This window comes from Myxocyprinus asiaticus, chromosome 49, assembly GCF_019703515.2.
Source record: "Myxocyprinus asiaticus isolate MX2 ecotype Aquarium Trade chromosome 49, UBuf_Myxa_2, whole genome shotgun sequence".
Taxonomy (NCBI): Eukaryota; Metazoa; Chordata; class Actinopteri; order Cypriniformes; family Catostomidae; genus Myxocyprinus; species Myxocyprinus asiaticus.
In genome coordinates this window covers 3,265,705-3,288,262 of record NC_059392.1, presented here as the reverse complement: position 1 = coordinate 3,288,262, position 22,558 = coordinate 3,265,705, and the positions used below count along the sequence as shown (strand labels likewise).

General features: G+C 35.9%; 1 protein-coding gene and 1 pseudogene across 1 annotated transcript; one reads left to right on the top strand and one right to left on the bottom strand.

Annotated features, from left to right (window-relative positions):
• The first annotated feature begins 348 nt into the window (after positions 1-348).
• LOC127438520 (lens fiber membrane intrinsic protein-like) lies at positions 349-11,989 on the top strand. The gene is made up of 5 exons (XM_051694160.1): positions 349-1,377; positions 5,169-5,373; positions 8,455-8,592; positions 9,115-9,249; positions 11,841-11,989. The coding sequence occupies exons 2-5, from the start codon at positions 5,196-5,198 to the stop codon at positions 11,909-11,911; spliced, it is 522 nt and encodes a 173-aa protein (XP_051550120.1). The 5' UTR covers positions 349-1,377; positions 5,169-5,195; the 3' UTR covers positions 11,912-11,989.
• Positions 11,990-12,783: 794 nt separating this feature from the next.
• Positions 12,784-19,501, bottom strand: LOC127438519 (G-protein coupled receptor 35-like; annotated as a pseudogene).
• Positions 19,502-22,558: the final 3,057 nt, after the last annotated feature.

Here is a 22,558-nt window from a genome sequence, read left to right as displayed (position 1 = left end):
AGTCTAATGATTAATATTGTTAAAAAGCATAAATAAACCTAAATATCGGTTCTGCATATCGGTTATCGGACACTTAAAAATGGTCTGTATGGGGCGAAAAAACTTAGTAGATATCTATATTATTTAATGTATTCTTTGCATAAATTAGTAGTCTAATGACGATTGTTATTGTTAAAAAGCTTAAACACTTTAAAAATTGGTTTCGCATATCGGTTATCAGACACTTAAAAATAATCGGTATCGGTCGAAAACAACTATCGGTAGATCTCTAATGTATTCTTTACATAAATTGATAGTCTAATGATTATTATTCTGTCAAAAAGCATGAAACACTAACTGGTTTTGCATAGCGGTTATCGGACACAAAAATAATCGGTCGAAAAAATCAATATTTGTAGATCTCTAATGTATTCTTATAATAGAGTATATTTAATAGTCTAATTATTATTATTGTGTCTAAGCATAATTAACTGTTTTTGCATAGCAGTTATTGGACACTTAAAACTGGTATCGGTAGATCTCTAGAATGTATTTGCATAGATTAATAGTCTAATGATTATTATTGTGTCAAAAAGCATGAAACACTTATTAACTGGTTTTGCATATCAGTTATCGGACACTTAAAAATAATCGGTATCAGTTGAAAAAAATAGCGTAGATATCTATATTTAATGTATTGTTTGCATAAATTACTTTTAATAGTATAATGATTATTATTGTGTCCAAAAGCATAAACACATTTTAAAAATGTGTTTTGCATATCGGTTATCGGACACTTAAAAATAATCGGTATCGGTCAGAAAAAAAATATTTAAAAAATATCGGTAGATCTCTGTAATGTATTCTTTGCATAAATTGATAGTCTAATGATTAATATTGTATCAAAAAGCGTAAAACACTAACTGGTTTTGCATATCGTTATCGTTCGAAAAAATATCGGTAGATTTCTACTACAAATTATGTAATCATCTCTTCACCCAAACACTGGTTTGGTTTGACCCCCAACAGGGATGGTAGGCAAAAGCCAAGACTTTCTACCAGGATTCATCAGCAAATTTCGGCCCAAAGGACAAAGAGATGGAGTGCAGCTAGAAAGAGAGAGAGGCAAGTGAGTGTCAACACAAGGGTGGCATACGTCAAGAAACGTCCCACATTGCATTCTGAGACCATTGTTGATGTAGAAGACTGGTGAGATTGTAAGGGAACGAGAGAATGAGTAAACGAGTGCAAAAGATGTGCATTACCTCATTTCTCACATGTTGGACTGGATCATTCTATTGTGGCTGGAACAATGATGGCCAAGTGAAGAGAGCTTAAAAACCCAAGAATCAGACAGACAGATATCAAGCTACTGGACAGACAACAACCAACAAAGAGGTATGTAAAACTAAATTATTTACATACTTATACATGCATAAGTTGGAAGAGCTAACTCAAAACCTTACTTTTATACAATATTGGTAAAATCGAGACTTTGTTTTCTATAGATTTGTTTTTAGGATAATCTTTATTTTGGGAATGTGAATGCACTTGCTTGTTTTGAAATTATTTGACCATTGCTTGAAGAGATACAATCCACTTGTTGTCTTTAAATTGTGACATTGCTGCAAACAAAGGCCTGGTTTGTTCTTTGCGCATCTAAAAATGCATTTTATGGCATGTTCTTGGAGATTCAATATGAATAGCTCTCTTATGTACTTTATGAATAGAAAATGGTGGTAAACTGGTTTTGCATGGCTTTTCCAGACACTGCTGGAAGTGTGTGTGTGTGTGTTTGCTGGCAGCCTTTGTGCACAAGTTAAAATGTGCTGATGTAGTTTGTGCTGCATGAACAATTTGAAATCAAAATCTACTTATGCATATTAAAAACATATAAAGCTTGATTGGTTGGATGCTCAGTTTGATGTGATCCAAATGCAGATGGTGTTTTTGTCCAAACTTAAGGGACAGTTGAAGGGACTAGTATGCAAATGAACTGTTGGAGACTGTGAACAGTGTTATCAACCTTGCAAAGAGATTTTAATGGTTTTGCAAAAATGATAATACCTTGTTACCCTTTGAAGTGCCTTTAAGTGCTGTGTAAATACAATGGTATATGTGTATGGCATATCAAAGTACTATGGTACCATATAATCACTTTACTATGGTGACACAACAGTACTTTTTTGGGTACTTTCTTATGGTAAGCCACCATAACACATCTCTCAAAGAGTGTCATTTTATATATATATATATATACACTACCTGTCAAAAGTTTTGAAACACTTGACTGAAATGTTTCACATGATCTTAAAAATCATGAAGGCGTATGTTTAAATGTTTGAAATTAGTTTTGTAGACAAAAATATAATTGTGCCACCATATTAATTTATTTGATTATAAAACAAAATTTTAATTAAAAAAAATATATATATTCATATATATATATATGAAAATTTAAATTATTGTATTTATTAATATTATTTATTTTAAATCAGGAAATGTGTAAAGATTAATAATAATTAATTTAAATATTAATCTATAGATATATATTATCTTTTATTTATGTATGTATTTTTATCCCCTTTTCTCCCAATCTGGAATGCCCAATTCCCACTACTTAGTAGGTCCTCGTGGTGGCGCGGTTACTCACCTCAATCCGGGTGGCGGAGGAAAAGTCTCAGTTGCCTCCGCTTCTGAGACCGTCAATCCGTGCATCTTATCACGTTACTCGTTGTGCATGACACCGCGGAGACTCACAGCATGTGGAGGCTCATGCTACTCTCCACAATCCACGCACAAATTACAACACACCCCATTGAGAGCGAGAACCACTAATCGCAACCACGAGGAGGTTACCCCATGTGACTCTACCCTCCCTAGCAATTTGGTTGCTTAGGAGACCTGGCTGGAGTCACTCAGCACGCCCTGGATTCGAACTCGCGACTCCAGGGGTGATAGTCAGTGTCAATACTTGCTGAGCTACCCAGGCCCTAATAGATATACATATATATATGTGTGTGTGTGTACATTTGTGCATTGAGGGTAATCCAATCACAGAGTAATTAGTTACTGTAATATAATTACTTTTTAGTCAAAAAGTAGTGTAATGCATTGCGTTTTTAATTCTTGTAATCAGATTACAGTTACTGACTTTTAATTTAATTACTTTTAAGTACTTAATAGGGTTATGTTAATTTCTAATATATTATTTATGTAGAATAAATGAATTATGGCCCCGTAACGAGTCATTGTGAAGGAGAAATGTGAGGTGTTGAGTGCATGAATTGTGTGAAACAATGAACAAGAAAGAAATATAGACTAATTACTAATGTGATTACTTTTTTAATGATATTAATAGGAAAGCAGTAATTAGTAAAGTAATCTGATTACAATTTCTGATTACAGCTATTTTTAAGTAACTTACCCCACACTGCATATGTGTATATTTATAGATAAGAATTTTTAATACTTTAATACTTATGTGCCATTGACAAATAAGGTTGTCCAAGGTGTTAAAATAAGAAATCTTTTAAAATCTTGTGTAAAACACTTGTGTCAAGTTCTCAGAAATGTAATCTTTGTGTCCAATTTCATACAATTTTGAAAAACTTTCTAGCATTTTCTACAAAAAAATTTTTTAACTTTAAAATTGTCATGCGGTGTGACCATCAAGTAAACAGTATAATGATATTTTCTTGCACCGTGAATACATAAGAGTATAAACAACTTAATAATTAATTTCCTAAAAGTTTTCAACACATTTGTCAAGGTAAAAAAAACAAAAAAAAAACACATATATATATATATATATATATATATATATATATATATATATATATTTTTTTTTTTTTTTTTTATATGATGCATTTTTTTTACTGTCTCTCAACACCACATGACATTTTTTACTTTAAGCCCCAGAAAAATAAGCTCATCATAGAAGAGGTGTATTCAAGTAAATGGTTTGTGTGAATTGCATTTTTATTTTTATTTTGATGTATTTTTAATTTAATAGATCTGGACAAAAATGAGCGTCACTTCATTGACCCTTATGACACATGGCCATAGTATGCATAATATCGCTCACTGTCACAGACATAACTGAAGTATTAAGGAAGTTTGGGCTGTTTTGACTGATTGATTGATTGTCATTGTTTTTACAATGAAATGTTGAGTAGCATCATCTCCTCCAAATAGCTCACACAAAGTGCCTACACCTATAGAAAAGTGCACAGAATAATAAGTGCCCTAAAAAACAACTATGCGCTTGCTGGGACATTACACGACGTGTCAGGACATGCAACAAAACAAGTATTTCATCATAGATCAGTGCTAGTGCGTGTGTGATGGGTGGGGTCGATCTATAGCAGCACAGCTGGAGCTGCTCCCCCCAAAAACAGATCTACAGGAGTTTAATAAGTTTACTGTTTTTCAGTCTTTTTGTACATGTTGCCACTGTTCTGAACCGCCTTCCCGATGGCAACAGCTCAAACAGTTGGTGTCCCGGATGAGTTGGATCTTTGCTGATGCTCCTGGCCTTCTTAAGGAGTCTATGAAGGATGCTTAAACAGTGGTGGAAGAAAGTTGTTCTACTCACTTTTATGGGCGAAACCCTGAAACTGTTTGAATTAAAAACATGTACACGTAATTGTACACTTATCATAGCAGTGTCTTAGATTCTGTTTTCTTTATTTTAATGACGAGTGATTTTCTTGAACTGTTCTCTTGGCCATTTTTGAAATTGAGCAGAACTTGCAACCCATCGCTAAACTCCGACATACCTGTTTGCCAGTGTTACACTTTTCGCAGTGTAGTGAGAGCTTGCGTGCTCAAGTTTGCCAGATTGTGTGACTAAAGTGTCACCCTGCCAGAATATTTCCAAACTGTACAAATGTCCAGATGTGATTGGGATATTTCACCTATTTAAAACTGGCACCCGCACACATGTCGAAATCTAATTCTGACCGGCTAATCGCCCTTATTTAAAGTCTGTTTTTTATCAAACGTAGAAAATTAAATATTTCACTTGCATGATTAGTTCTAAGTTATGCATGTCATAATTGATCTAAAGGGGATGATAAGGGGGAATGGTGGTTTTACAAGTTGGATACTTTTTGGTATTTCTTGCAACAAGGGGGATGGCATCCCCTCGCATCCCCCCTCAACTCGAGCCCTGCTTGTATCTACAGGAGAACGCTGATCCGGGTCTCTCCTTGATGGTGTTTTCTCTGGTAGGCGGGGCCACACTGTGTGGCGCAGCAGCCCTAGTGCTGCTCCTCATCTCTACTGCAACGGACCATTGGATGCAGTATCGCTACTCGGGAAACGCATCCAATCAGGGCCTCTGGAGGTTCTGCATCAATCGCAAGTGCCACGCCCATACGCTCACTGCGGGTAAGTTTTATAGGATTAATCTATAATCTTTTCACTCAAAAACGAAAATGCTGCGACCATTTCCTTATCCTCATGACTTTCTTTCTTCACTGGAACTCAAAAGGAGATATTTTGCATAAAGTCCTGGTGGCGCTTTTCTATATAAAGAAAGTGAATGGGGACAGCTGCTATGGAGCTACAAAAGTGACAAAAACACACACACGCAAAGTAGTCCATATGACTTGTGCGCTATATTTCAAATACCAGCACAACGGTATCATATGGCTTCCGAAGACTTGGAATAAAGCACAATTACTTTTATGACTTTATAGCTTAAAATTGAAATATCAATTGTAGATGTATGAATTCAGTGAAATGTTCCTATTTGCATAACAAGTCAAGCTCTGTCAACAGTATAATGTGGATTTAAGGAACATTTCTTTTACTTAGTTAATCTTCTGGCTATGTAACGTATTTAATATTTATTAAATAATACGTGTATTGTGAATGTTTACATTATTCAAGTTATAATAGGAGTCAGATGTATAAAGTTTATAGTAAAATATCAAGCCCTCCTTGCTGAAGTTACTTACATTTTTATATTTTATATTTGCATATTATTACAAATAATCACACATTGAGATTAAGGACAAGCATGTACATTAATGTATAAATTATTTATTCTACAAAAAGATTTACACTCTATATTACATTACCCAGCTGCCTGAGACAAGAGACATCATTTTAATGCAGAAGTGTGTTGTTTTTTCCATGTTAAAATCAGTGTTGGGTGTAATTGTATTACAAATTAGTTACTGTAATTAATCACTTTTTTATTCAAAAAGTAGTGTAACACATTACATTTTGATTCTTGTAATCAGATTACAGTTACTAATTTTTAATTAAGTTAATTACATTTAAGTACATTACTTGGATTACACATTTAAAAAATATTATAATTGTTATTTTAAAAATACGGAAGCCCTGAACTGCACTGTGAAAAAAAATGTAGGCATCTTCTTGAGCCTATGTCCTACAAATATAGTTTTTTTTCTCATTTTTTTTTATTTTCCTCATACTTTTTTTTCTATAATTAATTTTTCTCTCTAAAAAAACGTTTCTACTTGAGGCAATGCATTTTTTTTTTTCTTTTTGCTTGCTAGCTAACAATTAGCATGCGGTACCAACCTTGGCCACCAGGTGGCACTACTAGTAAGCACGAAATCTTACAAGGTGACATATGACAGCTGTGGTACTTGATCTGTTGATTTGTAGTTGTATAACACTCTAACAAGAATGTTTTGCAAATCTTATTCAAGGAACAAACATATATAATTTTAGAGAGTCTACTAATACATGAAATCCCACAATTAAATGAATATGCCTCAGATTGCATCCTGTATGTTTCATATGGCATTCAGGGGTTATTTCTGGTTGTTTGATGACATTCACCACTGGGAATATCGATGCTGCTATTGATATTGTGCTTTTTTAATTTGTTGGCCTATGTAAACATGCGCTAGATAGACATCTTTGACAGTTGCGACGCCTCAGTGCTGTGTTTAAAGGGATGACTCATGTTACCATTGCCCAAATCAATGAACTCTATGGAGCGACGTGTCAGCTTAAACGGTATCACGGCACCGTGTCGAATTAAAGGAAGATGCAGAGCTGCTTGAGGATCATCAAACAACCAGAAATAACTCACGAATTCCATATGAAACACATGTGACCTGAGGAATATTCATTTAACCTCAAAATCTCTGAAGCATATTAAGCCAGCAATTTTTCACACTCAAATTTAAAAGCTCATTTAAACCATTTACACATACTGTGGACTACTACCAAAATGTATTCTCATTTTTTCAGAACTCATTTTTTTAACTGTTGTATTAGTGCAACAGTCTCATTCCTGAGAATGAGAGCTTTCATTTGATATATGACTTGTCTATTTAAGTGCTTTTTTAAAGACTTTTATATTCATATTAATATTTCTACCACATAACCACTAGGTGGCGCTTATTTGCGACGTTGAAGTTTTAAGGCCTTATTTCCTTATTTTAAGTAACACAAATGTAGAAATTATCTATGAAAAGTTCAGATTCTAGGCTTTCAAACGATACCACATATGCCTGACCTATGTATATGGGGACTTGAGCATTTTAAGCGTAAATAGCCCGATATAGTGCTCCCTTTTTGTGCATATTTCATGTATTAGTAGACTCTCTAACTCCTCTAAAACATTCTTGTTAGTGTTGTACAACTACCAATCAACAGATTAAGTACTACAGCTGTCATCTTTCACATTGTAAGCATTAGATTTCATGCTTACTGATAGTGGCACCTGGTGGCCGAAGTTGGAACCGCATGCTAATTTATAGCTAGCAAGCAAAAGAAAAAGAAAAACATTTTTTTTTTTTTTTTTTTTTTTTTTACAAAGAATTTGTTTTTTAGAGAGAAAAAAATTAGAAAAAAAGATTGAGAGAAAAAACTTTTAGAGAGAAAAAATTTTAGAGAGAGAAAAAAACTTTTTGGAGATTTATTTTAATTTTTTTTTAATTTTTAAATTTTTTTTTTTTGAGAGAAAAAAGGCCATAGTGCCTTCCTGAGCCAATGTTCTACAACTAAGACACCTAAAAAAAAATTGTACCTAGTGGATTTTTTTTTTTCATAGTGCGGTTCAGGGCTTCCGTATAAAAAGTCAGCCATTCACCGGATGATTTAAAAAAAAAAAAATAAAATAAAAAAAAATATATATATATATATATAGCTCCACAATATAGCAACATTGACTCGACCAACGGCGTGCGTTTGAGGCAGGACTTTCAGTTTGTTCGACTAATTGCAAATGGGTTGAGTATGTGGGAAAGCTGTTCGAAATTGTTTTTATTCTTGCTATTCCATTTGGTGGCGCTAGTGGCTCAGTAATTATACAGCTTCAGCTTTAAACATACACTGCTTACATATATATGTTTTTGAATCGTAAAATGATCAAGAATTTCCCACAAAGCTCTGAAGAACCAGTATGTAACCTAAACAAAGTCTAATTACATCTGATAATGACAAACAGGATGTTTATAAAGTCTTTTTTCTTACCCATAGCTTTTTGGGATGCCACACGAGCCTTCATGCTGCTGTCGGTTTTGAGTGCTTTTGCTGGAGTGGTTTTGGGCTTTGTTGCATCCAACAGGCCCAGGAGCAGCCGAGTACGGACCGGAGGGATTGCACTGCTCCTGTCTGGTGGGTATTCACTCTACAGTCTCATTAGATTAGTAGTTAAAGGGTTAAAGACAAATACAGATGTCCAAGAGAATGATTCATGTTTAAAATGTTTAGCTGTTTCAGAAATTAATAATAAAAAAAACATTTATGCTATTTTCAACAAAGGTTTGATTTAATGACTCTTAAAAATGTCAGGTGGCACAACCATCAAGTAAAAGTCAAAACATATTATATACATGGAAAAAAGTAACTTTGTAAGTTTTTTGGGGGTTATACCATTTGACATTTGAAAACGTGTGTGACACAATTGACCCAAACCCTGATAAGTGACAACTGGGGACTGTTCCAACAATTAGAGCAATGCTAGTGACTTTAAGAAATATTTAACAAATGACAAACAACCAGTAAATACAGGAGGTTAATTATGAGAGATTATTGAGATATTTAATCACTTGTGAAAGACTTGATACTTTTAGCTGATTTACTCTTTTTGGATAAGTAATTTCAGGCCTCAAGTAGTTTGTTTTCTTTATACTTTAGGATTCTTTGCACTACTGGCTTTGGCAATCTACACTGGAGTGATGGTCGATTTCTTTGGCAAGCGTTACATTGACTGGAGGTTCTCATGGTCATATATCTTGGGTTGGATTGGCATCATTTTGGCTTTGGGGGCGGGTAAATCTGCTCTAACTCTGTTCAGTATTCCTGCTTTTTCCATTCCTCCATTTTGGCAACAAATACATATAATCGCCAATACAAAATGTCTATATTTTTTAATGTATATAGCAAAATTGCAAATTTAAAGGATTAGTTCACTCAAAAATGAAAGTTCAGTCCCTGTTTACTCACCCCTATGTTGTTATAACCCTATAACCTCTTTCTTTTGCTTAACACAAAGGGAGAAATTGTGAAAAAATGTTGTGCTCAGTGATGTCATACAATGGCAGTTTATGGTGACCACCTCTTCAAGCTTCAAAAGAACACAAAAGTATAATTCAGAAGTCTAATTAATTATTCCACGAGACTCATGATTGTTATGAAAGCATATGATAAGGTTTGGTGAGAAACAAACCGAAATCTAATGTGTTATTTAGTGAAAATGTTCACTGACCGTTGATCTCCTGTGTGCGTTCATGATGGGGTACCCTCACGACATTGGTGCGTTCAAGCGATAGTGACAACAGAACACAACACAGCTGCACAGAACAGAACTTACTAAGCAGGTCTGAAGAGTTTGTAGTTGAAGAATTGATGCATTTCTATGCCCAGCCTTATTTTTTTGAACGCAGTACTTGGAAATCAAACAGAAACAACGAGGAGGCTACAGGCAGCCACAGTCACACCATGTCCTAAACTGATGGCAAACAACACACGATAAAATGTCTCTTTACTATGTTAATCAAAGAGTGACGAGCACCATCAGTGACGAGCAACGGTACATTCTATCGATTGCTTGTGTTCTATTTTCGGCATCGTGCGGGTAAAACGTCCACTGGGAACTGGCACCGGTCCAAAAACACTCAAAATAATAAGGCTGGGTATAGAAATGCATCAATGCTTCGACTACAAACTCTTCAGACATGTTTAGTAAGTTCTGTTCTCTGTTTTGTGTGCAGCTGTGTTGTGTTCTGTTGTCACTATCACTGTGGAGGATCTGTTTTTAGATAAACAAAACGGGTTTTAACTTGAATGCCCCAATGTTGCGAGGAGGCTGAGTGAACTGTTGCTCTCGTGTCCTTTCATGAACATGCACAGGAGATCAACGGTCGGTGAACATTTTCACTAAATAATACATTAGATTTCGGTTTGTTTCTCACCAAATCTTATCGTATCCTTTCATAACAATCATGAGTCTCATGGAATAATTTATTAGACTTCTGTGTTCTTTTGAAGCTTGAAGAGGTGGTCACCATAAACTGCCATTGTATGACATCACTGAGAACAAAATGTTTTCACAATTTCTCCCTTTGTGTTGAGAAAAATTAAGAAAGTCATATGGGGTTATAACGACACAGAGGTGAGTAAACAATAACTGAATTTTCATTTTTGGGTGAACTAATACATTAACTCTTGTTCAATATTCCTGTTTTTTTCCATTCTTTTTGCAAATACAAAATTGCTTTTTTAATCTATATTGCAAAATTGCAAATTTAAGAAGTTTGCAAATGCAAAAAATGCTTATTTACAAATACCAAATTTCCATTACATTTGTTTTTTAATTACACATTTCAAAATTGCAAAAGTATACATAAATATTTCAAAGCAATTTTGAAAATCTGATTTATATGTGTGTGTGCGTAATGTGTGTATATATATAAATATGTTTATATACACTGATAAGCCACAACATTAAAACCACTGACTGGTGAAGTGAATAACATTGATTATCTCGTTACAATGGCACATGTCAAGGGGTGGGATACATTAGGCAGCAAGTGAACAGTCAATTCTTGAATTTCATGTGTTGGAAGCAGGAAAAATGGGCAAGTGTAAGGATCTGAGCGACTTTGACAAGGGCCAAATTGGGGAGCGAAGGCTAGCCCGTCTGGTCCGATCCCACAGAAGAGCTACTGTAGCACAAATTGCTGAAAAACTAAATGCTGGCCATGATAGAAAGGTGTCAGAACAAACAGTTGTTCGGGAATGGTTTGAGGAACATGATGAAGAGTTCATGGTGTTGCCCTGGCCTCCAAATGCCCCAGGTCTCAATCCGATTGAGCATCTGTGGGATGTGCTGGACCAACAAGTCCGATCCACAGCAGCTCCTCCTCGCAACTTACAGGAATTAAAGGATCTGCTGCTAATGTCTTGGTGCCAGATACCACAGGACACCTTCAGATGTCTTGTAGAGTCAGTGCCTCGATGGCTCAGAGCTGTTTTGGTGGTACGAGAGGAACCTGCACGATATTAGGCAGGTGATTTTAATGTTGTGGCTGATCGGTGTATATATATTGCAAATACAAACAATTGCAAATAATTTGTGAATACATAAATGGTATTTTTTTAACTCCAAGTGCCTGATTATTCAATTACATATTTATCAATATAAATATGCAAATAATTTGTAAAAAAAAAAAAAATAATAAAATAAATGTATTGCTCTTTTTCAATCTCTAGTTTATTTGTATATACAAACAATTGCAAATAATTCCCAAATACAAAAATTTTCAGTAAAACAAAATTATACAAAAAAGCGTTTTTTTTTAAACCATAGTGAACACTGAAATTATAGAGTCTAGATGAACACTCTCTTTCCCGTCCTCCAGGTGTTTTGCAGCTTTGTGCATATAAAAGAAGCATTGCTGAGCCTGCACCTGCAAGTGTTTCAGACAGCTGAAATACTGCCTGAACTTCTCAAGAAAATGAAAAACATTATTGTGGATCTCCGGCATTCTGAACAAGATCTCAAACATCACATGATAACTCATCATTACAAAACCATTCTAAAGAACATTCAAATATTGGACAAAAAATATGGATGAAATAAATTGCTTTTGGGCTCCGTTTGTCAGTGCCATGTTGTACTTTATGTATTGACAGTGTTTATAGTACATATGGCAAGCATCTGTAATTGTGCACGACCAACATGATTAAAGACCTGGCATTAAAAACAGACCTGTCCTACATGGTATTCTCATGAGCTAAGGTGCATGTATGTTCTGTAGATGGTGTACAAAACCAGTCATTAAAAGAGGAATCAGCTGTTTGTACACATTTGATAAATATCCACGTACTAGAAAGGGTTCAGCAGCCAAACTTAAAGCAATAACAACTACCCAGAGTTCAAGTTTTAAAAAAATCCAATTAGAAAATATGTTTGTATATAATCGTTCTCATTGAGTTTTCTGCACAGCCAAATCTGCGGTGCAAGCTAATATAACATTATCACGTCTTTGATAGTACTTTCAATAATTTCCCCCAGTTTTATGGTGATTTTTCATTCATTTTTGCCTATATGCTTTTTAAAAAGGCCTAAAAATGGTAAGAAAAATGGTCTTTCCAGAAGAGCCATGTAAACTTTATAATGCTGTAAAGTTTACAGATCAGATCATTTACATACAAGTCAAAATGTCATGAAACAATATTTTCATATTTATTTTTAAATGTACATGTAAATGTACTCATGTTTTAAGCATTATTTCATGTTTGGACTGCTTATAAAGTGTTACCAGCCATAGTCATTATAATGGAAACAATAAATCTCACTAAGAAGCAGCTATAAATTTAATTTGGGACTTTGAAGGGAAACTCTGTTATAATTGCATTCATATGCTTCATTTCTTGTTTTATTGGTGCAGCACATATTCCATGACGTTTTGGTGGCAAAATAATAACTAAAACTGTCCAAACCACAGTTCATACTGGCAATACACATAGCACCATGCACAAAGTTGTGTGCAAAAAACTGCACGTCGCAATTGTAATTTTTAGCTTGGGTTATGTACTTGAAGAGAAACCCAAAGTGGACTGGGAAAAAGCATATGACAAAAACAACCAAATTGGCTGAGATGATGAAGATGCATTGGATCTTTTCAGTACGAGATCCGATGTCCAACTGTTTTCGTAGCGTATCAATGACTTTGATGGAGCAATACAACATGACTAGAATGGGCAGGAGGAACCCAACTATGTTCAACACCAGAATGAAGACCAATGGTAACTCCTCTGTCTGGTTCTTCTGAAAGCACTTGATCGTCATGTTATGTTCAGGGTCGTCCACGCGGTGGAAGGCAGCACTGAAAGAGCAGTTTACCACCCATATGAGCGCACAGACCACCAGAGCTTTCCTGCACGACAGAACATCTCTCGCCTTCATAGGGAACCTGATGGCCACATAACGCACAACACTTACGGCGGTCACGGTGAAGATGCTGACGTACATGTTTACGGTAGTACACCGACACAAGTACATAACACAATTCCTTGTTCGAATGGTCCCATAGTTTTGAAGTTCCCTCCAAATTCTGGTAGTATGAAGCAATCTTGATGGGCAAGATCACTAACACAATGCAGTCGGCGATGGCCATATTGGTGATGTAGATCTTCACGTAGTTCCACTCTGATCTGGGCTGACGGCAGAACATTAATAAGATGTAGAAGTTCCCCAGAACTCCCATGATGAATGTAGGTATAGATGTGGCTAATTGGAGAATCTGGATGCCTTCTGTGATGTTGAGGTTGCAGTTAGCCATCATGAACTATCCCTTTGCGTAATGGACTTGGTTACACTTCGAAACCAAAAGCATTCAAAATAATGAAGAACCTAAAAAGAAAATGGATCACACTTTACATTACAGTGTTCGTGCTACTGTATATTCACAAGCGGTGTTCATACTGAAAGCAATTAAATACACTGAGGTTGCCAAAGTGTTGATCGCTAATAGAGCACAACAATCACTCTGTCTTGAAAGGTTCATGTAACTGTTAAAAATCAATTTCTCTAAATGAATTTACTTCCTGCTAAAATGTAACTCAAATTAAGCCATATCCACACTAATCCATTTTCTTTTTAAAACTCTGTATTCAGTTTTCTATCGTTAACATTACAGCACAGTGGCAAGAAAAAGTATGTGAACCCTTTGGAATTACCTGCATTTATGTATAACTTTTTTTAGGTTTGATCTTGTTACAAAATTGAACAAACACAATCTGTTTTAACTAATAACACACACGTTAATATTTTGTTCTTGTACATATTGAATACATCATTCAAACTTTCACAGTGAAGGTTGGAAAAAGTAAGTGAACCCCTAGGCTAATGATGTCAACAAAAGCAAGAGTTGGCAAACCTGGCATCCAATTAATGAAACGAGATTGGAGGTGTGGGTTAGAGCTTCTTTGACTCATAAAAAGCACTCAAACATTTTGAGTTTGCTTTTCACAAGAAGCATCTGTTGACATGGACCATGCCTCATAAACAAGAGATCTCAGAAGACCTACAATCAAGTATTTTTGCCTTGCATAAAGCTGAAAAGGGTTAAAAAGTTATCTTGAAGAGCTTAGATATTCATCTATCCACAGTTAAACATTTTGTCTATAAATGAAGACAATTTAGTACTATAGCTACTCTCCCTAGAAGTGGCCGTCCAGCCAATACTGACTCAAAGGGCACACTGCAGAATGCTCATTGAGGTATGAAAGAACCCCAGAGTGACAGATAAAGACTTGAAGGAATCATTGGAACTGGTTAACATCTCTGTTCATGAGTCTACTATACAGAAAACATTGAACAGGCATGGTGTCCATGGCAGGACACCACGAAGGAAGCTGCTGCTTTCCAACAAAAACATTGCTGCGCACCTGAAGTTTGCCAAAGACCACCTTGACACTCCACAACACTACTGGGAAAATGTGGACTGATGAAACTAAAGCTGAATTGTTTGAGAAGAACACGCAGCACTACATATGGCGTAAAAAGGGCACTGCATACCAACATGAAAACATCATCCCAACAGTGACGTACGGTGGAGGGAGCATCATGATTTGGGCCTGCTTTGCTGCTTCGGGGCCTGGACCGCTTGCCATCATCAAGGGAAAATAAATTCCCAAGTTTATCAAGATATCCTTCAGGATAATGTCAGGGTGGCTGTGCGCCAACTGAAGCTCAGTAGAAGTTGGGGGATGCAGCTAGAGAATGACCCTAAACATCGAAGTAAACCGACTACAGAATGTCTTTCAAAAAAAGAAAATCCACCTTTTGGAGTGTCCCAGTCAGAGCCCAGACCTTAACTCAATAGAGATGCTGTGAAATGACCTCAGGAGAACCGTTCACACCAGACATCCTAAGAATACGGCTGAGCTGAAGCGGTTCTGTAAGGAAGAATGCTCCAAAATACCTTCTGATCTTTTTGCAAGTCTAATCTGCAGCTACCGGAAATGCTTGGTTGCTGGCAAAGTAGGATCGACCAGTTATTAAATCCAAAGGTTCACTTACTTTTTCCACAGCACTGTGAATGTTTAGTGGGATGTGTTATATAAAGACATGAAAGATTATAACTTCTTGTGTGTTGTTAGCTTAAGCAAATTGTGTTTGTCTCTACTAGGGCTGCTCCGATACCAAAAATTTTGGCTTCGGTATGATACAAGCCCTGGTACCTCGGTATCGGAACTAACTTGATACTTAGGAAACAAATAAAAAAAAATGATTGACAAAAAGAGCTGCATAAAGTCTTATAGATAATTATGCCTTTTCTGTTTTAATTTGTCTGGATTCCATGTTAAATGTTTTAATTAAATGTTACGATCAAACTGTGTTTAATCAACTTTGATCAAATAAAAATATAATAATTTATAAATAATTATTTTTGGTAAAAAAAAACAAAAAAGATGCACATCAGAGCTTTACAGTATTAATGAAAACATTAAATGAAAACAATCTGATTACCTGAGGCGAAAGGCTGTCATGGATGAATCACAACATGCTGATATTCAGTACTGGTATTCAGCTTTTGTGAAATTGCTTACAGATAATAATACTAATAATATTACCATTTAATATAATATTATTGTTATTATGAGTATTATTGCTACTACTTTGAATATTACACTTTTATACAGTAGTAATATTTTTCTGTTGTAATGTCTTCAATTTCACGCATCCAGTTAACTAAAGCTCTCATTTCAGCGGGACTTTTATTTTGAAAGACCTCTGTTTTTGAAGGATTCGTTATATCAAACTTCCCCTGACTAGCGAGCTAAAATCTTCGGTGAAAAAGTCATTTGAGAGTTCACAGCCATTTATACACTAAACACACTGCTCTGCGGCTCTGCGGCTCTGCAGATGGATACTACTGGACACACTGCATGAAAATCAAGCAGTAATAGTGTGTTTCGCACACGTGTGTGTGTGTGCACGCCTGCGTGCCTGTGTGTGTGAAGGAGATGACAGAGCAGAGCGGAGCCTCTCATTCATTCTGTGGCATGCAGCACATGTGACTGTATATTATTTAACTAAATTACATCCTTCAGCTGCTTAATGATCACACTTTGCCATATCGAGACTTTTTATTTTAATTATTTTCAAATAGTCTTTGATTTCATGTGAAAACTGTCACATTACATTACACAAATGGCAGCATACTTTAATATGGTACCAAAATTAACAACAAGATGATATTGTACCATTTAAATATTTTTGGTATCACGATATTTCATTAGTATATACCGTGCAGCCCTAGTCTATACTTGTGACTTTGATGAAGATCAGATTTTATGACCAATTATTGCAGAAAACCAGCTAAATCCAAAGGGGCCACATACTTTTCCTTGCCACTGTATGTGGTCATGGAAAGCGTTTTCAAATAGCACCATTTTCGGTGGAGGGAAATGCCATTCTAGTGAGAACATGGCTTTCAAATAAAAACGTATGGGTGTGGACCACATACACACTAATCCATTTTCGTTTGAAAGTGCATTGATTTTGCTACGTTTATGTCTCTCATCCACACTGGGATGGCGTTTTCCTTTATCGAAAATGGAGACTCTCCATAACCGCATATTCTAGATAACGATGACATCAGGAAACTAAAAACGGAGGTTTCAAACTTATGCTGCATTCAACTCGTAAAGTCGGAATTTCCAACTTCCTACTAGGGAAAGTGCAATGGAACGGCACTTGAAGTAGGACTTCCAACTTGGAAACTTGTGCGGAAATCTTCAACTCCAAAGTTAGTGATAATCATCCACTTTTAATAAATAATATCAATCAATGAGTCAAAGTTCCTACATTACATGATATTAAAGCTTTTTAAACAAACGATTGCAAAGACATTTAGCACAAATGCAAGCGTTGCAGCTTTGTTTATCAATTGGTTTGAGACTTCTCTGGTGACAGTGGAACACCTGCTTAGCTAACGAGAGCATTGCAGTTTTATGGCAATGGAATTCCTTAACCCTCTATGGCATGGTGTTGCCCTCAGGCAACAAACTACTTTTTGGACCTAACGCCGCCCCTTTCATTTTTTTTTTTTTTTTTTTTTTTTTTATGAAAAGAAAATATATAATATCACCTGACATGTCTGTGTTCAATGAAAAGAGGGGTGAAGTGGGTCTGGCCTTTTGTCTGGGGGTGGAGCAGTCCTTTCAGGAAGAAAAGCCACATGGGACACAGTGCCTCCAATTGCTAAGATAAATATCACTTTTTAACATGTTTAAATTGAAATAACTTTATATGAAAAAATATAAATTTGTGGTATAATCCACAAATTACATGCTCATGCATGTGCGTGAGCATGTAAAAAGTATGTTTGATTGTTTAAAGATTTGTTTTGTTTTTAATTATATACTAAAACTGTGTTTTTTGGTTTGTTGCCTCAGGGCAACATTGTGCAGTTAGACCACTTTTGTTCGGGCAAGTGTGCTCGGATGCATAATTAGGACCATATCACCTGGCTGCTCTACCGAAAAGATTGTGAAGGCACTGGCATGAGAAAGAAGGAACATATGAAGCTGTATACCATCAAGTCATACATCGCTGAAGGCCTATGCAACACACACACACACAGAGTCAACTGGATGTTGGTTTATATGATTATATGAAATGTGAGAAACATTTATACATGAGGTGTTAGCTGTAATTAGTAGAGCTTTGTTTATTTGATTGTGTGATGTTTGTGATTGGTTGGAACCATTTGTGGTTGATGTTTGTCAAAATAAAAGTTTTTCTAATTTGCATATATTGCTTGTTTTCCTTATTCCACTTATCATATGCACTATAGAAATCCTTGGTGTTTCAGTACCCTCGTAGCACATTGTTGCCCTTAGGCAACAAACCAATATCTGGTTGGGGGGGATTGGATGGACACATTTTAAGATGGATATATTATCAGGGTCCCCCAAGCTCCCAAAAAATGGGGTGAAATATTTTTTTCACCCCCAAAATAAAAATTCATGCCATAGAGGGTTAATGGTCAGCGATATCAAGTAGGAATATCCCACATCCAACTTTGAATGGAATGCAGCACTAAACGGATTAGTGTGGATGTGGCCTGAAATTAATGATTTCCAGTCACTTTTTTGCACCCCTTTACACAATTCAATAACATGTAGGGGCAATCAGGGATAGTTAATACACAACAATAAGTCAGAATGTATTCAGTAATGTTAGAGAAGTCTTCACATTTACTGTTTTATCTGACACTTGCATGTTCATAACAGGAATTTCATAACAGATGTGCCATCTGCACTGTATCAGATTTCAGCTTTACACACCTTCACACAAATTCATGTTGTTCTGTTTTCACTAAAGCTGCTGTAAGGCAAACAGCACTGTGCATGCTCAATTGTTTCTTTCCCATATGTCAAATTACCCCAATTATGTTAAAGCTTACCCAGATACTGGGCTACGTTGTTATATAATAATAATAATAATAATAATAATAATAAAATCTTAAAATGACCAATGTTTTCAGCAGATTTGTTAGTAATACTATTTGTAGACAAATGTATAAATGTATTTTGTGAAGATGTTTATAATGATGCATTATTGTACATTGAAATATGAAGAATATTAGTGTATCAAATATGCATATTCTAATATTACACACTTCATATAATATACATCATTTATACTGTTTTATTTGTATAAGTTCAAATATTTATTCAATGCATTACTGTATTTATTGCTCTTACAATGTATATTAACATGCAATATGTAAAACATAGATATTGCAAAGTGTTACTGAGAAAGGCATTTTCACAAGTGAAACCAACATATACATAAAGACAAACCTTACCTTTGCACGTGCACGACTAGAAGAAAGAAGTGTGATTTTGTCCTCAACCGATTCCGAAAACAGGTAAACCTTCAAGATTATTACCGGATTATATAGGTAAATAACATATTATTTACATATATATATAAACACTTAAACAGCGGCAGGTCTCATACTTTGTTGGTGGTTCTTGCAGAGATTATGGTGTAGACTAATCAAGAGTTTCAGGAAATGGTCTCATATATGTTGATATCTCGCAGACAGAAAAGTCTGAATCATTTGAACGAATCGGTTCGTGCAAATGAACCGACTCGCCGTTCGTTTGAGTCATCACTCAAAAGTGTACAGGTGCATCTCAATAAATTAGAATGTCGTGGAAAAGTTCATTTATTTCAGTAATTCAACTCAAATTGTGAAACTCGTGTATTAAATAAATTCAATGCATACAGACTGAAGTAGTTTAAGTCTTTGGTTCTTTTAATTGTGATGATTTTGGCTCACATTTAACAAAAACCCACCAATTCACTATCTCAAAAAATTAGAATATGGTGACATGCCAATCACCTAATCAACTCAAAACACCTGCAAAGGTTTCCTGAGCCTTCAAAATGGTCTCTCAGTTTGGTTCACTAGGCTACACAATCATGGGGAAGACTGCTGATCTGACAGTTGTCCAGAAGACAATCATTGACACCCTTCACAAGGAGGGTAAGCCACAAACATTCATTGCCAAAGAAGCTGGCTGTTCACAGAGTGCTGTATCCAAGCATGATAACAGAAAGTTGAGTGGAAGGAAAAAGTGTGGAAGAAAAAGATGCACAACCAACTGAGAGAACCGCAGCCTTATGATTGTCAAGCAAAATCAATTCAAGAATTTGGGTGAACTTCACAAGGAATGGACTGAGGCTGGGGTCAAGGCATCAAGAGCCACCACACACAGACATGTCAAGGAATTTGGCTACAGTTGTCGTATTCCTCTTGTTAAGCCACTCCTGAACCACAGACAACGTCAGAGGCGTCTTACCTGGGCTAAGGAGAAGAAGAACTGGACTGTTGCCCAGTGGTCCAAAGTCCTCTTTTCAGATGAGAGCAAGTTTTGTATTTCATTTGGAAACCAAGGTCCTAGAGTCTGGAGGAAGGGTGGAGAAGCTCATAGCCCAAGTTGCTTGAAGTCCAGTGTTAAGTTTCCACAGTCTGTGATGATTTGGGGTGCAATGTCATCTGCTGGTGTTGGTCCATTGTGTTTTTTGAAAACCAAAGTCACTGCACTCGTTTACCAAGAAATTTTGGAGCACTTCATGCTTCCTTCTGCTGACCAGCTTTTTAAAGATGCTGATTTCATTTTCCAGCAGGATTTGGCACCTGCCCACACTGCCAAAAGCACCAAAAGTTAGTTAAATGACCATGGTGTTGGTGTGCTTGACTGGCCAGCAAACTCACCAGACCTTTTGTATTGTCAAGAGGAAAATGAGAAACAAGAGACCAAAAAATGCAGATGAGCTGAAGGCCACTGTCAAAGAAACCTGGGCTTCCATACCACCTCAGCAGTGCCACAAACTGATCACCTCCATGCCACGCCGAATTGAGGCAGTAATTAAAGCAAAAGGAGCCCCTACCAAGTATTGAGTACATATACAGTAAATGAACATACTTTCCAGAAGGCCAACAATTCACTAAAAATGTTTTTTTTATTGGTCTTATGATGTATTCTAATTGTTTGAGATAGTGAATTGGTGGGTTTTTGTTAAATGTGAGCCAAAATCATCACAATTAAAAGAACCAAAGACTTAAACTACTTCAGTCTGTGTGCATTGAATTTATTTAATACACACGTTTCACAATTTGAGTTGAATTACTGAAATAAATGAACTTTTCCACGACATTCTAATTTATTGAGATGCACCTGTATTTGCACATATTCGATTCAAGTAGATTTATAAGTATTTGTTTAAATACGGCGGTTTCTATATCGTGTTTCTACTAGATTTTTAAAAATATTTTTTATGGTTTTGTTTAGTGTAAATGTATATGTTCCAGTTGTATGCTGTTACACTGAGAGTATACAGGTGCATCTCAATAAATTAGAATGTCGTGGAAAAGTTCATTTATTTCAGTAATTCAACTCAAAATTCTGCCGCAATGACATCTCAGATCATTACCTCGTCTCTTGTATGCTGTGATCAGCTAATGTTACTCAATCTACACCATGCTATCATTCAGGTAGAACTATTCTTTTGACCACTAAAGATAGCTTCAATAATAATCTTCCATATATATCTCATATATTCAGTAAGCCAAAAAGTCTAGAAGAACTTGAAGTAATACCAGAAAATATAGATACAGTCTTCTCTAGCACTCTTGATAGTGTCACCCCCCTTCGATTAAGGAAAATTAAAGAAAAAAGCCCTGCACCATGGTACAATGATCACACTCATGATCTCAAGAGAGCAGTTCGGAAAATGGACCTCAAGTGGAAGAATACAAAATTAGAGGTATTTCGCTGTGCATGGAAGGATAGTGTCTGTAGCTACAGACAGGCACTAAAAGCTGCCAGGTCAGCATATTTGAGCAAATTCATAGAAAATAACCACAACAATCCTAGGTGTTTATTCAGTACTGTGGTTAAATTGGTTAGGAATAACGCATCGACTGAAACGGATATTCTGCACAGCACAAGAGTAATGACTTCAATGAATTTCTTTACTGATAAAATTGAAATAATCGGAAATAAATTTGGAATTATGCAATCGTCTGTCACAGTACCACAGAAAACAGTGTCTCATAATTTTCCTCACGAGCAACTTCAATCCTTCACTGTCATAAGTCATGAAGAGCTAGCAAAACTTATCAAAACATCAAAAGCCACATGTATGTTAGATCAAATACCAACTAAGCTCTTAAAAGAAGTATTCCCTGTAATCTCAGAACCTCTTCTTAATATTATTAACTCCTCACACTCTTCAGGATGTAGACACACTCACTCAAAGTCTAGACTAAAGACTCATCTATTTAGTCAGGCATACACCTAATTTATCCATCAACTCACAATTAGGCTGCTTTAGTTAGGTCTGCCGGAACCAGAAACATTTATCATGATCCATAACTCTGCAAAACATTTTATGGCATCTATGCTAATATTATTCTGTTTGTTTCCCTGTCTCAACCTCGGGATTCATATCCCGAGGTTATCAGAGCCGGCCAGATCCACCTCCATTCCTTCTTGGTGTTGGACTCCACTGCTATGTGTCTCTGAGGGATAACGACTAAATGCT

Bases quoted from the DNA above. Each gene is read 5' to 3' on its own strand.
- LOC127438520 (XM_051694160.1), top strand. From the start codon at position 5,196: ATGGTGTTTTCTCTGGTAGGCGGGGCCACACTGTGTGGCGCAGCAGCC. The intron at 5,374-8,454 runs GTAAGTTTTATA...TCTTACCCATAG, and splicing joins CGCCCATACGCTCACTGCGG to CTTTTTGGGATGCCACACGA. The intron at 8,593-9,114 runs GTGGGTATTCAC...TTTATACTTTAG, and splicing joins GATTGCACTGCTCCTGTCTG to GATTCTTTGCACTACTGGCT.